At 35.8% G+C, this 15,397-nt stretch overlaps 1 protein-coding gene across 1 annotated transcript in view; it reads right to left on the minus strand.

Annotated features, from left to right (window-relative positions):
• The window catches only part of LOC112524743 (TMV resistance protein N-like), a 20,860-nt gene extending 11,325 nt beyond the window's left edge, over window positions 1–9,535 (minus strand). The window contains exons 1-7 of the mRNA XM_025134701.1: window positions 8,994–9,535; window positions 6,400–7,498; window positions 5,445–5,792; window positions 4,269–5,402; window positions 3,668–4,170; window positions 3,572–3,613; window positions 2,152–3,298 (exon numbers count right to left, since the gene is read on the minus strand). Coding sequence (XP_024990469.1) covers window positions 2,152–3,298; window positions 3,572–3,613; window positions 3,668–4,170; window positions 4,269–5,402; window positions 5,445–5,792; window positions 6,400–7,498; window positions 8,994–9,448 — 4,728 coding nt within the window. The 5' untranslated portion in view covers window positions 9,449–9,535. The remainder of the gene's footprint in view (window positions 1–2,151; window positions 3,299–3,571; window positions 3,614–3,667; window positions 4,171–4,268; window positions 5,403–5,444; window positions 5,793–6,399; window positions 7,499–8,993) is intronic.
• Window positions 9,536–15,397: the final 5,862 nt, after the last annotated feature.

A 15,397-nucleotide genomic window follows, 5' to 3' on the forward strand; every position in this document is an offset into this window, starting at 1 on the left:
AAAACACAGGAAGTTACTTTGATAGTTACTACATGCTTTTAAAATGCTGTGTTGTGTTTGTTTTTATGGGGTGTTGTGTTGGTAAAACTGGGGAGTTTTTGGAAATTTCATTGAATGGCAATGACGTAAATAAGGTCCAATTGAGCTCAAGCACTGCACCATTATCAGTTTATAATGAAATTTCTAATAATTATAAAACAGGTCCATTTGTTTTGTGGTAAATCCATTCAGACCCCTGTTATTTTTTAGTTTTAAAATTTCACATATCATCCCTTTTTGTTTAATTTGGTCCCTTTTCGATTGAAGGCATTACAGATATGAAAATAAAAGAAAGTATATTTCAACATTTTCTACGGTAACGAATTTAGAGGAATTTTGAATGAAAAAAGTAATCGAGTAATTCCCCTCTCGTTTGTCTCAAGTATGGAAAGAAGAAAAGTAAAATGGGTCAAAATAGCCATTCTTTTTACGTAAATCGGTAGTCATTCCTCTCCATTATTTATTCAAATATCACTACTTTCGCAAGTCCCACATCATCCACTTACAGACTTAGGGGCCGTTTATCCAAATGCTTACCGATAAACGCTTACCAATAGGAGTTAACACTATAATTTATTTTGATGGGTAAGATTTTAGTACATCAAAACATATCGAATGCAACAATTTACTGGGTAAGCGCTTACTTTGGTAAGAGTCGTCATCCTCATTTACCGGGTAAGACACCCCATTCTCATCGCTCTTATCCGGTAAGATTCTTGACCCTTTTCATGTTCATCCGATGAGAAAATTTATGCGTTAAACACTTACCAAGTGTTTAATAAACGGACCCTTAGCTAAAAGCTCGAAAAAGAAAATTCAAATTGTAGACCTAGCTGCTGCAATTGTGGACCTGAGTCAAATCCGATAAAAAAGTTTTGTCTTTTAGCTGGGTCCGACATGGGACTTGCGGATGTAGTGATATTCAGGTAAATCATGGAGAGGAATGACTAGGGGACCAATTTATATGAGAGGAATGACTATTTTGGCCAATCTCCCAAAAGAAAAACGAAGAACTTTTTTTATTCCGTCTTTTTCAAGGGGATGAAGGCGAACACAGATTTTCAGGTTCTTTTATCGAGAGTGAGGTTTGAATTTTTGACTTCTTAGAAGGTTCCGTTTTAGTTTACCTGTGGATCATATGGCAGAACGGTTGTTCATGAATCCTTTGATATCATGCCGTGTACTATGAATCAGAGACCGTCTACCTGCAAGATTCAAAAAACACTATATAAATGGGTTTAACATCTTTAATTCCTCTATTCTTCACCCAAAGATGGTAGAGATATATTAAATAATATAATATGATGACCTGAGAGGGTATGCACAAGACACAATTAACACAGACTTTCACCTGATTCCACCAAAAATTGCATGAAAAGATAAAAGGATAGCAAACACCAACCTCACAGATAACATCAAGTTCTTGGAATTATGAAGATCTAAAAGCTAGTTGGAACTTGGAAAACTTTTGAAGTTTATTTGACTTGAAGCAATCTTATTTTTTGCATTCTTGCAAATGCTTGTGTAATAACATGGATCTTACCGCAACCACTAGGACAAAGAGGCTGTTTCCCGGGGGGATTGTGCATGGCGCAAAGATGTGTGCAACAAGTAATCACAAAATATAACATGTACAATAACGAGTAACAAGAGTTATAAAAGAAGAGTCGAACATGAGAAAAAGCACACCAGGCACAATAAGAGACTCCATCTCTAACACAAGCAACCACCAACCTTGAAGACACTTCACCCCAACCCATCCTCCAGCCTCCCATCCCCTCCCCCAACCGTACTCCTACGTGCATTTAACTACCCTGATCACGGAAAGTTCAATTTCTGTAACCAAAGGGCCTTTGGCCTAGCGGTATCGTAGCCCTTGGCCTTCTAGGAGGTCAGGGGTTCAAACCTCACCATAGGTGAGGAGGGTGTGTGAGTTTATTTGTTCCATTTGTTGTATATAAATATTATATACTTCAAAAAAAAAAAGTTCAATTTCTGTAACTGCAAGTCTACTGCTGAACTTGAAACGGAACAGAACTTGATTGAACTTTCAAATAAANGGGGGGGAGAGAGAGAGAGAGAGAGAGAGAGAGAGAGAGAAAGGACAGAGACCTGAAACAAACTGCAAGCAAAACTGGTGGACAGATAATGGCAGCCTTCCATATTAATTTCTTGCACACAATTGAGGTTCTCCAGACCCAAGATGTTAACCAATTTGCAGCAGCTCTCAAGATCTAAATAGTTTAAGAACTTCATATTCGATAGATCAGGAATGTTTTCCAATGCTCTGCAATTCCTTGCAATTAGGTGACGAAGATTGGGAGGGAATTCCAAGATTGATTTAAGTTTCCAGCAACGACTCAAAAAAAGTTCTTCTAGGCTTGTTAGTTGACCAAGGCTGGACGGCAGCAGACAAAATCTGTTTTTACGTAAATCCAGAACACGCAGTGAGGATAATCCCCCGAGATCATCCGGAATATCCCATTCAGAGAGACTGCAGTAACTAAGATCCAACTTCGATAATGAATGTAAGCCAGATAAAGATGGTGGCAGAAAACTAGTAGCATTCAAAGATCGAGGTAATGCCAGAAACTGGAAGGATGGAAAATGAGATTTAGTCACTAAGCTTCTGCAATTTCCATGCGCAGATATTATTGTAATGTTCTTCAGAAGTCCAATTGAATCAGGTAAATTTTTTATTGCAGTTCCACCAACATGAAGATCTCTTAAGCACTCCATATTACCCAATTCCAAAGGAAATTGCTCCAAATTTGAGCATGCAGTGACAAATAGTTTTTGAAGGGATCTCAATTTGCAAATATTACTTGGAAGAGCAACAAGGCGTGGGCAGAAACTTACATGCAGCTCGATGAGGTTACACAGAAGCCCGATTGAATCGGGTAATGTCTTAATTGCAGTGTGATCAGCATGAAGCACCCTTAAACACTTCAAACTCCCCAAATCTTCAGGGAATTGTTTGAAACTTTTGCAATCATTAAGCATTAGTTTCTCAAGTGATACTGCATTGCAGATGCTACTTGGAAAACTATGAAGGGTACTGCAACCTTCCATTCTCAAGTCAGTAAGCCTACCCAAGCATCCAATTGATGGATGAACCTTCAACAAACTTGTGCAATAAAAAAGTTTCAACTTTTCAAGATTTGGTGTACCAGAAAAGTCTGGAGTCGCAGTCATCAGTTTAGATCGGCTGAGATCAAGGACCTTCAAGTTTGCAAGGAACTGTAGAATATTACAAGAAGATAAATACAGTTATCTATATTTACTGAAAACTGAAGTTTCTGTAAAACGAAATTTGAACATTTTTTTTTATCTTGAAGAAACAAATTAACATTGCAAGTGGTGCCATACCTTAATGCCATGCCACAGTACATTCATATTGTTGTTCTGCATATCAAGGAATGTAAGTTTTTCTGGATGAAAGTCAATCGGTAAACTTTCCAATGAGGAGTGATGCCAAGAAANATGATGCAAACGTTTAACGCAATATTTTAGAGAAAATGAGAGGACATACCTGTAAATCTGTAACGCTGCACAACTTGTTGCAAGAGGACTGCTGGCATACCACATACAACTAAGATCAGTCTGGAATTATCAAACTGGTTTCCACCTTTTAGAAACTTTGTTCTCGTTGCAGCTTATTTCAAGAGCACTGATATCCCCATCTATTTCTGTTGTGACCRGTGAAGATCGTTCAGTTGCCTTGATGATTGATTTATACGCAAGATGAATACCACACTTCTCCACCTTCAAATTTCCACGGGTTTCGAAGGAAACTTCAATCTGGTCTCCAGATTTCAACGGGTAAGGTTGAGGTCCATAATTTACCCATGTCTTTGCTTCAGGCTCAAAAGCTCTACATGGGTATCCATAGTGGAACCACTTTATACCATTTGTCTGGTTGTTCAGAACMRCACTKATATACTCCATAACGGGTCCATTCSATTTCWCTTCTTTGCCCTCTTGTATATAATCAACCCACAGAGTCAATTCAACAGAATCAGTTTCAACAATGCAAGAAAYGGAAGAGCCAAGWYTTTGATGATCAAACCAATGTGGAATCTCCCGTCTTGGAAGGTGAAGATTACAGTTCAGGTAACGGCCAGAGTATCCCTGTTCAAGAAATTTTTTGAAAATTATAATCTGGGGGGGAGAGAGAGAGAGAGAGAGAGAGAGAGAGAGAGAGAGAGTGAGAGAGAAAGGGAGGAGACCTGAAACAAACTGCAAGCAAAACTGGTGGACAGATAATGGCAGCCTTCCATATTAATTTCTTGCACACAATTGAGGTTCTCCAGGCCCAAGATATTAACCAATTTGCAGCAGCTCTCAAGATCTAAATATTTTAAGAACTTCATATTCGATAGATCAGGAATGTTTTCCAATGCTCTGCAATCCCTTGCAATTAGGCGACGAAGATTGGGAGGGAATTCCAAGATTGATTTAAGTTTCCAGCAACGACTCAAAAAAAGTTTTTTTAGGCTTGTTAGCTGACCAAGGCTGGAGGGCAGCAGACAAAATCTGTTTTTACGTAAATCCAGAACACGCAACGAGGATAATCCCCCGAGATCATCCGGAATATCCCCATCAGAGAGACTGCAGTAACTAAGATCTAACTCCGACAATGAATGTAAGCCAGATACGGATGGTGGCAGAAAACTAGTAGTATTCAAAGATCGAGGTAATGCCAGAAACTGGAAGGATGGGAAATGAGATTTGGTCGCTAAACTTCTGCAATTCCCATGCCCAGATATTACTGTAATGTTCTTCAGAAGTCCAATTGAATCAGGTAAATGTCTGATTGCAGTTCCACCAACATGAAGCTCTCTTAAGCACTCCATATTACCCAATTCCAAAGGAAATTGCTCCAAATTTGAGCAAGCAGTGACAAATAGTGTTTGAAGAGATCTCAATTTGCAAATATTACTTGGAAGAGCAACAAGGCGTGGGCAGAAATTTAACTGCAGCTCGTTGAGGTTACACAGAAGCCCGATTGAATCGGGTAATGTCTTAATTGCAGTGTGATCAACATGGAGCACCCTTAAACACTTCAGACTCCCCAAATCTTCAGGCAATTGTTCGAAACTTTTGCAATCACTAAGCATTAGTTTCTCAAGTGATACTGCATTGCAGATGCTACTTGGAAGACCATGAAGGGTACTGCAACCTTCCATTCTCAACTCAGTAAGCCTACCCAAGCATCCAATTGATGGATGAACCTTCAACAGACTTGTGCAATCAAAAAGTGTCAACTTTTCAAGATTTGGTGTACCAGAAAAGTCTGGAGTCGAAGTCATCACTTTAGACTGGCTGAGATCAAGGACCTTCAAGTTTGTAAGGAGCTGTAGAATATTACAAGATAAATATAGTTATCTATATTTCCTGAAAACTGAAGTTTCTGTAAAACGAAATTTGAACATTTTTTTATCTTGAAGAAACAAATTAACATTGCAAGTGGGGTGCCATACCTTAATACCATGCCACACTACATTCATATTGTTGTTCTGCATATCAAGGAATGTAAGTTTTTCTGGATGAAAGTCAATCGGTAAACTTTCCAATGAGGAGTGATGCCAAGAAAGHCACCTTAGCTCTTTGAATAAACCTTCAAAGCTTCCACTGAGCTGTGCATTTTCTATCTGAAGCAATCTTAACTTGTGCATCTTTGCAAATGCTAGCGTACTGATAAGCATTTGCATTGGTGGATCCAGGATGATGCCTTCAATTTCATTTGTTCCCTAAAGCAATAAAAAAATAAATTCAAAGTACATCTTTATTGAAAAGGATGGAGAAGAGAACTTTCTTCAATTAACCTTGTTAGTATATATGGAACCGCTTTGAATCTGTCTCTAAAAGAGCCCTTTGAGAAGAGAATGGGGGTTGCAACATATATGGAAATACCAAGGTCCAAGTCTAGAACACGTGGGACTTAACTCGCCCCCCTCCAACATAGGCTAGGCGAGCACAGATATCCAGATGGCAAACCTTGGCCGATAACATGTTAGGATATCTAGAACCGCTTTGAATCTCTCTAAAAGAGCCTTTGAGGAGAGAAGGGAGGTTCCAACATATATTGAAGTAGACAGGTCCAAGTTTAACCAATATGGGACTCTTAACAAACCTAATCAATCAAATTTAGAGACAATGAAAAGGGGGAGGGGAGAAAGAAGAGAACTTTATGACCAAACCAAACAAACCCAGTATATCGCCCCTAGAAGTAGGGTCTAGGGGGTAGGATGTAAGATGACCTTGGGTAGAGGCGTCTTACCAAGAGAACTTTATGACTGAAATCAAGATATATCTTTCATAAAAGCTTTAACAAATAAATGAATATGGAGGTCTCACCTTGTGTTTTGTAAGCACTTCATATACATCTTTATGCAACCATAACCGGCTATGCTTGCCAGGCTCATTAGGGAATTTCGAACGAACAACATGTCTTCCCATATCCCGTAGTAAGTCATGCATCCTAAATGTACCCTCAAAAAATCTAAGTAAACATTTATCAATTAGAATCCTGATTCCCACCTCTGGGAAGAAACCACAAGCCTTGAAAATATCCATTACAGGTGCAATGCCCATTCCATTGAAAAAACATGCAATATCAAGAAAGATATTCTTTACATCATCATCGTCTAATGCATCAAAGCTTATTCGTAGGATGCTTTGGATCTTCTTATCAGGAGTCAGCTGTAATTTCTCAAGTGTATTGTTCCACTGTGCCATGGTTCTTCCCATCAAAGAAGATCCTAAAACCTCAAGAGCTAAGGGAACACCTGCAGCATAACTTACAATTCCATCAGAAAGATGCATATAATTCTTCAGCGGAATGGTTCTCTGAAAAGCATGCCAACAAAAAAGGCTCAAAGACTCGACTTTGTTCAATCTATTGGCTTCATATCTGTCATCAGCTCTTGCTTGAATCAGYAGATGCTCATTTCTTGTCGTTATTATAATTCGACTTCCTGAACCAAACCAATGGCGTTGTCCTGCTAAACTCTSTAATTGATTAAGTTGATCCAAGTCATCAAGAACAATGAGAACTCTTTTGGMACGGAATCTTTCTTCAAGAATACTGATCCCTATATGTTCATTAGCAACCTTCAAATTATTTTCCCCAAGCAGTTGACATAAAAGTTGTCCTTGTAAACGCGCTATACCATTTGGACGTTCAGCCTCTTCTCTGACATTTGCAAGAAAGCAGCTGCCTTCAAAGAGATAGAAAGCCATATTGTAGAAAGCTTTCGTGATTGTTGTTTTGCCTATGCCACCCATACCATAGATGCCAACCATGCGGACATCGCCTGATCCAATTCTTAATAACGAATTCAAGTATTCAACACGAGATTCCAGTCCCACTGGGTGTTTGGCGACATGTAACTTTATACGTCTTACTTTATGACGAACATGCCCAACAATTTTTTGGATAAATTTAGCCTCATGCCTGTAATTTATTCAAACAAATGTAACTGGATATAACTCATTACATATATTGCAAATAAATACAAGCTATATAATATTATGTACTATTTTAGTGAACTTATATAAAAACACGTACTGGCAATAGGAGTATAGGACGATTGCAAATGATGGAATAGTAAATAAGAGATTATTAGAAAACAAAGAAATCTGTAGCATAGACGGGAGGAGGGGGAATTTAGAGGAGTTTGAGAGGGGGGACAGAGCGAGGGGGTAGTGCGGTTACAAGAGTCTCACACCAGATCGAGAGTTGTTTTAGTTTTTCCTACTTTTCATGACTACTATTGTATCTACCGGTGTAACCTCTTAATAGTATACTACTCTTAGCTTTCTCTCTTGTACTAAAGTTCCAAGTACTGCGCTGTGTTTCCTTGTTTCTTTTAACTTATTTTCCTTACATTTGTCTATGTTGCCTTTTGTGTACTGTACTGAGAGAATGTTTGCACACACTCTCACCTGTAGCTTGTTCTCTTGTTCCTTTAAATTTTTGTTTCGCAAATCAAGTATTTCCACGGAAGCAACCTTTCTACCCCTTGAGGTAGAAGGAAGGTTTGTGAACCCCCCCCAAAAGACCCAACTCTGCATGGGATTTACTAGTTAGTTTGGGTCTGATTTTAGAAAACAAAGGAACTTGCTAGAAAATTTGGGCTTCAAGATAGCAGTCAACATGCAATTGATAAGATAACATGGAGCAAAATTGCAAAAAATAGGCATTCGCTAGAGGTGAGATAACGATCTCTAGCAAATGCCTATTTTTCGCTAAGGTATTCTGATTTGTTGTAGAGCGTCCCACAAGATAATCCATGTAGATTCTCAACCATATYCATAAACTTCATACATTCCATGGAGAACAATTCTTTAATTAAGTTTGAACTCTAAATTGATTCTGAACATAAGCATAAATTTTATTGAACACAAAACAGTTCAGCATGGAAGCATAGTGCTTAGTAAATAAAGCCATATGCATAATATGATACAGGAATAATAATCAACAAAAATAACAAGATCTACCACAACTCCATGAACACTGTCAAAAGAAATGTTAAACCAAGACATATTTTGTATATGAGATGGACAAATGCCGAAATGCTCTTACCCATCTGACACCATTCACAACACAAAGGAGACAACCAGATTTTTGGTTGTAGTTTCTTCAAATGATATAGAGAAGAATGGCATAGCTAAGTATAAGTATCCTAGATAGTTAAACCATTGAAGTACCTCTGCATATTTTCTAGATCTTATATGGTGGCATAACTTTCCCTAACATTCAAATGATACAATTTAAAAGCCATGTCATATTAGATTAAGCAAGCCACCTGTATAACTGCCTTCCTTTGAATATGAGATTCCAAACAATCTAAATCTAGAGCAGAAACCTACCAAAATTTAAGTTAACAAACTAAACGATTGCATACAGGCACAATAAGATCAAGGATCATCAATCAAAAAAATATTACCCGTCCGAGATGACATTCAGATCCCATTCCGAGAAATTTCTAGCATCAAAAGCACCTCCAAAACCCTCCCGCACATCAATCGGACTAACATCATAAAATATAGCAAGAACCAATTGCCCAACCTTTCTCTTACAGTCGATTATCCTCACCAACTCATCCAAGCACCTGCTCGAAGAACCATAGTTTTTCGAAAACACGATAATCGAAGCCCTGGATTCTCCTATCGCTTTTRTCGATTCCAATGAAACATCGGAACCTATTGRCAGTTCATCGTTGTGATAACCCATGAAAGTGCGAATTCCAGCAYGATCTAGAGCCGTGTAGAGATGACCAGTAAAGGTTTTGAGAGTATCTTTCGGCCTGTAGCTCAAGAATACATCGTATTTCCAAGACGTTGATGATGAAGATGGCGGCTTCAAAGGCAGGCCATGGATGTTTGCATCGGAAGAATGCATGGATGAATTATCTAGTCAACACACTCACTCACAGTGGAAGCAGGTTTCTGTAAGTAGAAGAGAGCTCCAATGGCGTTTAGTCAACTCCGGTTCGTCAAATTTCAGTCCCCCAAATCACGAGAATTCTTAATAATTTATATACTTGCAAGTTGCGAGTGTCATGAAACATATTCTATTAACATCATGCAATTTTGCCACTTAAGAGTTAATTACACTTTTGGTCCTTGTAGTTTGCTCAAAATTTAAATTTATTCCTTAAAACAAACTATTTACACTATGGTTATTAGCTTTTTAATTTTATAACATTTAAGGTCCATGAAGTTAGTATCGTCACTTAACAATCGTTAAAAGAGACAAATAAATCTCTCGACAAACTATAAGTACCAAAAATATAATTCAGGGGCTGTTTACTCAAATGATTACCCAGTAAGTGCTTACCTATAGGAGTCAACACTACAATTTATTTTTATGCGTAAGATTTTAGTACATCAAAACATATCGAATGCAATAATTTACTAGGTGAGCGCTTATCTGGGTAAGAGTCGCAATCCTTACTTACCGGGTAAGAGACTCCATTCTTTTCATTGCTCTTATTCGGTACGATTCTTGGCCCTTCTCATGTTCATCCGTTGAGGAAATTTATCTGGTAAACACTTATCGAGTAAGTATTTAGTAAACGACTCCTCACTCCAAAATTAATTTGATTCATGTATATTTTCTTTAAATTTATTTATTAAAATATTTTAAATACGATCAACAAAAACTAATATTTTAATTATTATATCAATTTTAATTGTTGTATTTTATTTATAAGTATTTGATCATGCAATTTAATAATTTCTCATAATATTTTAACTTTTAAAACATGATTACCTTTTACATAAAAAAAATTATTTATCCCCACAAACATATTTTAATATATAATATTTAACTTAAACTGTACTTGGAATATTTTTAGCAAATATTTTTTTTCCAAACGATGTTAATTTTAGATAGTTTGGCCAAAAACGGATTTGTCTCTTCTAACGGTTGTCAACTGATGGTGTTAACTTTAGAGACCTTAAATGTTATAAAAGTAAAAAGTTAAGGACCAAATGTAAATAATTCGTTTTAAGGAATAAATCCATGATTTAGACAAACCACCAAATGTAGTTATGAGTTTTGTTTAAATTTTGCCAAATCCATAACACTCCAAATGTATTAATCTATAGAGTTAGGGTTGGTTACCTTTTTCCCCATTAAGGGGCCGTTTACTAAACATTTACCCAGTAGGTGTTTACCGGGTAAATTTCCTCACTGAACGAACATGGCAAGACCCAAGAATCTTATCTGGTAAGAGCGATGATAATGATAGATAGTCTTACCCAATAAGTGAGGATGATGACTCTTACCCGGGTAAGCACTTACCATATATATTGCTGGACACGATACCATTTTGAGATACTATAATGTAACCTAGAAAATAAATTATAGTGTTGACTCCTAAAGGTAAACGCTTACCGGGTAAACAGCCCCTAAGTCATGTATTTGTAGGTTTAGATAGGGATAGATCTATGAAGGTCCAAGCAGAGGCCTATACACCCTGTCAACCCATTTTTCGTAAGTAGAAATCTTTTTGGTATGAAAGGTGTCCCCACTAAGCTTTAAGATGTGCCTCGGAATATTATAATTTACAGAAAACATCAACCAAAAAATTGGAAAAATCTCTCAAAATCAACAAAAAAAAAACTCGAAAAAAAATCTCTCAAAATCAACCAAGAATCTAAAAAGAATCCATTGAAACGGTAGAATTCGACTAAAAACACATTTGACGACTTTGTGGGCCTTCAATCCAGCTGCAAGGTGCACATGTTCGGCAAAAAGCTTGGGTCCGGCATTGTGTCTAGATAAATTTGTCTGTTTAAGGGACGAAAGACCTATGAGTTTGAAGGAAGCAAAGAGAGAGGGTTTGATCATTTCTTGTATAACTTATTTGAGATGTCTGACAATTGAGGAGTTCTAACTTATCCCATATAATCATTTTCATTTAATGGCATAACTATTAAGTCGTAAAGAAAAACACATATACGGAATAAGCAAATAAATCTTAAGGGTTGTTTGTTTACCTCTTAATAGTTTCATTAAGAAGCAACCTCTGAATTGTTAACAGGTGAATCTTGTTTGGTCTCTTAATGGTTTTCTAAAATCCTCTGAATGATTTTGTATCTTGGATCTCCCTTAACCATTAAGAACCCTAATTTTATTGTACACAATTACCAAACAATTATATTTCATTTTGCACTATATCATAAGAGCCTCTTAATCATTCTGCACCAAACCATTCAGCAATTGCCAAACATCCTCTTATAGACCATTAAACTCATTAATCTACAGGTGAACACCCCTTTATTTATTTTTTATTGAAAACATATTTTGATTTGTAGTTGATCTTTTTATTAAACTACAATAACTTTTTTCCCCATGAAAAATATAAGACACGTTTCAAAAATATAATTTCTTTTTACCGCAACAAATAAATTTTGTCCCGCCTTAATGGAATAAGTTATCGATCTAAAGTCACCATCTCATACACCTAACTGGCTAACTCTTAATCATCCATTTTCCTCCCTCATGGAATTGTGGTTTATGTTACAATCCGCACTTGCAATCGTAAACATATTTATTTACAAATATCATGATTTGTTCATATTAAAGAGTTATGACGTAGATACTGAGCAGAATATTATGCCACTACTGAAAATTAATTACAGTTATGTGAATCAAAATGGTTATGCAACTGGACATGGGGATTACTTAAGAACTTATGAAAGTGAAATTGTAATAAGCCACCAAATCTATAAGTTAAGCCCATTTTAATGGTACTTGAAATATCAGTAGGGTTCCTGATATTCTATATGTCTTGGATGGAATGTAAAAGGGGGCGCTCAATCTATATGAACTTCTTTTAATATATTGTTTCCTCGTCATAAATAACAATGAAATAAAAAAAAATACTATATTTCATATAAACTGTTTTCCGAGTATTCTTTGACGCAAAATTACTCAATAATTATTTTTATGTTAATATTATCTACCATATCATTTTTACATAGCATCAACTAGTTTCACCATAAAAACATTCTACAATATACCTTTAATGTGTGTGTGTGTGTGTATTAACATTATTCGATGTCACAGTGTTCATTATTCGGAGTAACATTTTATGTAAATTATATAAATCAGTTGGGTTTCCATCTTACCTAATGTTAATGCTTCTCATCACCATTAAAATTTTAGGGTTAAACAAACTTTTTTGAAACCATCAATCTTAGAATCAAAAGTCCATATTGATTATTGTTTGAGATTTTATTATTGTTTAAAAGACAGAGAGTACTTAAGATTCATGCACTCAGTATTAAGGAATAAGGAGTTTATAATGTATGAGAAAACAAAGGTGATTTAGAAAATTTGAATATAAATATAAGTTGGACTCTATCATATGGTTGGTAATTTTTTTCAAAAGTTAGGAGTTCTCTTAGTTAATAACAAAAAAATCTATTATATTTCAATATAAAAATATAATTTATGCAGACTGAATAATAATAAAAACATAGTGAGAGATTAATGATAAAGAATATATCAAGGTTTTCTAGGTAAGTAGTTTTAGATTTTGATACTAGACAAAAGACATAAAGAAACAATAAACAATACTATAAAATGAACGATCAATTAACTTTTTTTTTTCATGTTTTCTTATTCAATGTAATCAATTAATACATGTATGTTGTAACACTTTGAATTTTTGGTAAGTAAGACTCCAAGATTTTCCTATCTTTTATCTGTAAAGAAGTTTCAGTTAATACCATGAAGGGTAGTCTCTTGAGGTTCACATATTAGGCAAGAAAAGGACCCAAAAGGGTGAAAATGAAGAAAAAATCTCGATATAATTGGGGCTATTGTGCCTCGCTATAGTGTCGCTTAGGCACAATAGCTATCAGGAGCGCCCCAAGGAGACGAGTCCTCGATACGATCCGTGTGATAGTTTCCGCTAAGGGCAGGATCGCCAGGCATTCCCCAACACCATTAAAACTCGAATTTCAGCTTTCTTCTTCATTTACTTCTCATCTCTACCTCATTTCTCCCCCGTAAATTCTGTTAGGGTTCACCTAGGTCAAGATAGATCCTTTTAGAGCATTTATTACTTTCCAATGTTGAAGATCACAAGTCTAGACCAAGATTCAAATTCACCTCCTCCATTTCTAAGATTTTGCTTAGTATTCTGTGTTTTCTCTAAAATCCCATCAAGTTGTAAATGCTTTGTAAAACTAGATATATGCCCAAATGTGTTTCTTGATATCATTTCAAACTTTAATTGCAAGTATTACATAACCATTTGGTGATTTGGTCTCATACTCATAATTGATGAACTTTTATGCATTTTTGGGGTAAATATTTATACTGGGGTTATGATAATGAATCTTTGTGTGTTAAATTTCTATTTGGGACATTTCAGATGGAACTTGGTTCATTGTCTTGGTATTTTCATAAAAATCATATTTGTCTATAAATTATGGTTTCATGAGTTTAGATGAGTTTATGAGGGTTTTTTTTTACAATTTTCAAGACATAATGAAATAAAGATTATCTAAATCTGGATTTGCTGGACATTTCATTTGAGATACATGTTTGGATGAAGGTTCTCAAGTAGGCACTAGGAGGGTTGAATCTTGAGGTATTACCTTAGAGGTAGACACTAAGAATTCCACCGCTTTAGGTGTTACTTTAGAGGTAGACACTAAGTGTGTCGATCCTTGAGGTGTTATTCGGTCAAACGATTCTTGAGGTGAAATTTGTTAAGTAGTCGTTAGGACACTTGGACTATAATTCTTGAGGTGTTATGGGACAATGTTGTTTGAGTGACATACTTTTGTGTTCCTATCACTCTCAATGGATACGGGTTGCCCCCGTTGATTCCACCTAAAAAGTCGTACTTGGCTTTACAAATGGTTTTAACCAATTATATTGCAATTTGTCTACTTTATGTTCATGTTCACTAGGCTTTTTAGCCTAACATTTGTTTTGTGCTGGCATATACCTCAGATTTTAGTGATACAGTCGCCAAGAAGGTTTGACCGGTCTTTTTAGATAGGGAGATTGGGGAGCATTTTGAGGTGTCGACTTGTGGTTTAGGTGACACCCAATTGCATTCTTATTTCTTCAAGAGATTGGATTAGTAGGTTGTTATCTTCATACTCAATTGTTACACTTTATAATTATCGGGCGTATTTAAGTTTCCCTTTTTGGGAAGGCTCGTGTCTTGATATTTATATACCACATTTATGGTTTCTTTGAAATTTTATGTTGTCCCAATTTTTGGGGTATTACATATTGATCCTTAATTTAATATTGAATTTTTTATATCTTGTAACTAGTATTATATATTTAAAAATTTTGGACCCTTATTTTTTATGGGCCCTGAACATGCATCTGACCTAACCTTGAATACCAGGAGAACAAACTATTAATGCACCTACATTTTTGAACATATAATATGCCATCAAAGTCCATCAACTTAACATAAAATAAAGGAACCACCAATTACAGTCTTTAATCAATCCACAACGAGAAGTGAAAATTTTATCTGGTAAGTGAGGAAAAAACTCTTATTAAATAAGCATTTACCGAGTAAAAGACGCTTACCAACTATGCATTTTTGGTAAAAACTTACTTGGTAAGCAATTTGGTAAAAGAACCTTTAACGTAAGTTCTTTTATGTTATTTCACAAAATTTTACGCCATTGTAATTGGAAATTATCCTCGATTACCACATGCTCATTTTTTTAGCTGATTTATGTTTTATTTATGTCCAATATATGACAAAGTAAAGAAATACAAATCATGAAATCAATACCAAATACGTTAACAAAATTGACGTTAAAAATAAACGCCTTTTGTAAACAAAATTTATAT

Source organism: Cynara cardunculus (assembly GCF_001531365.2).
Source record: "Cynara cardunculus var. scolymus isolate 2C chromosome LG 13, CcrdV1, whole genome shotgun sequence".
NCBI classification, from domain to species: domain Eukaryota; kingdom Viridiplantae; phylum Streptophyta; class Magnoliopsida; order Asterales; family Asteraceae; genus Cynara; species Cynara cardunculus.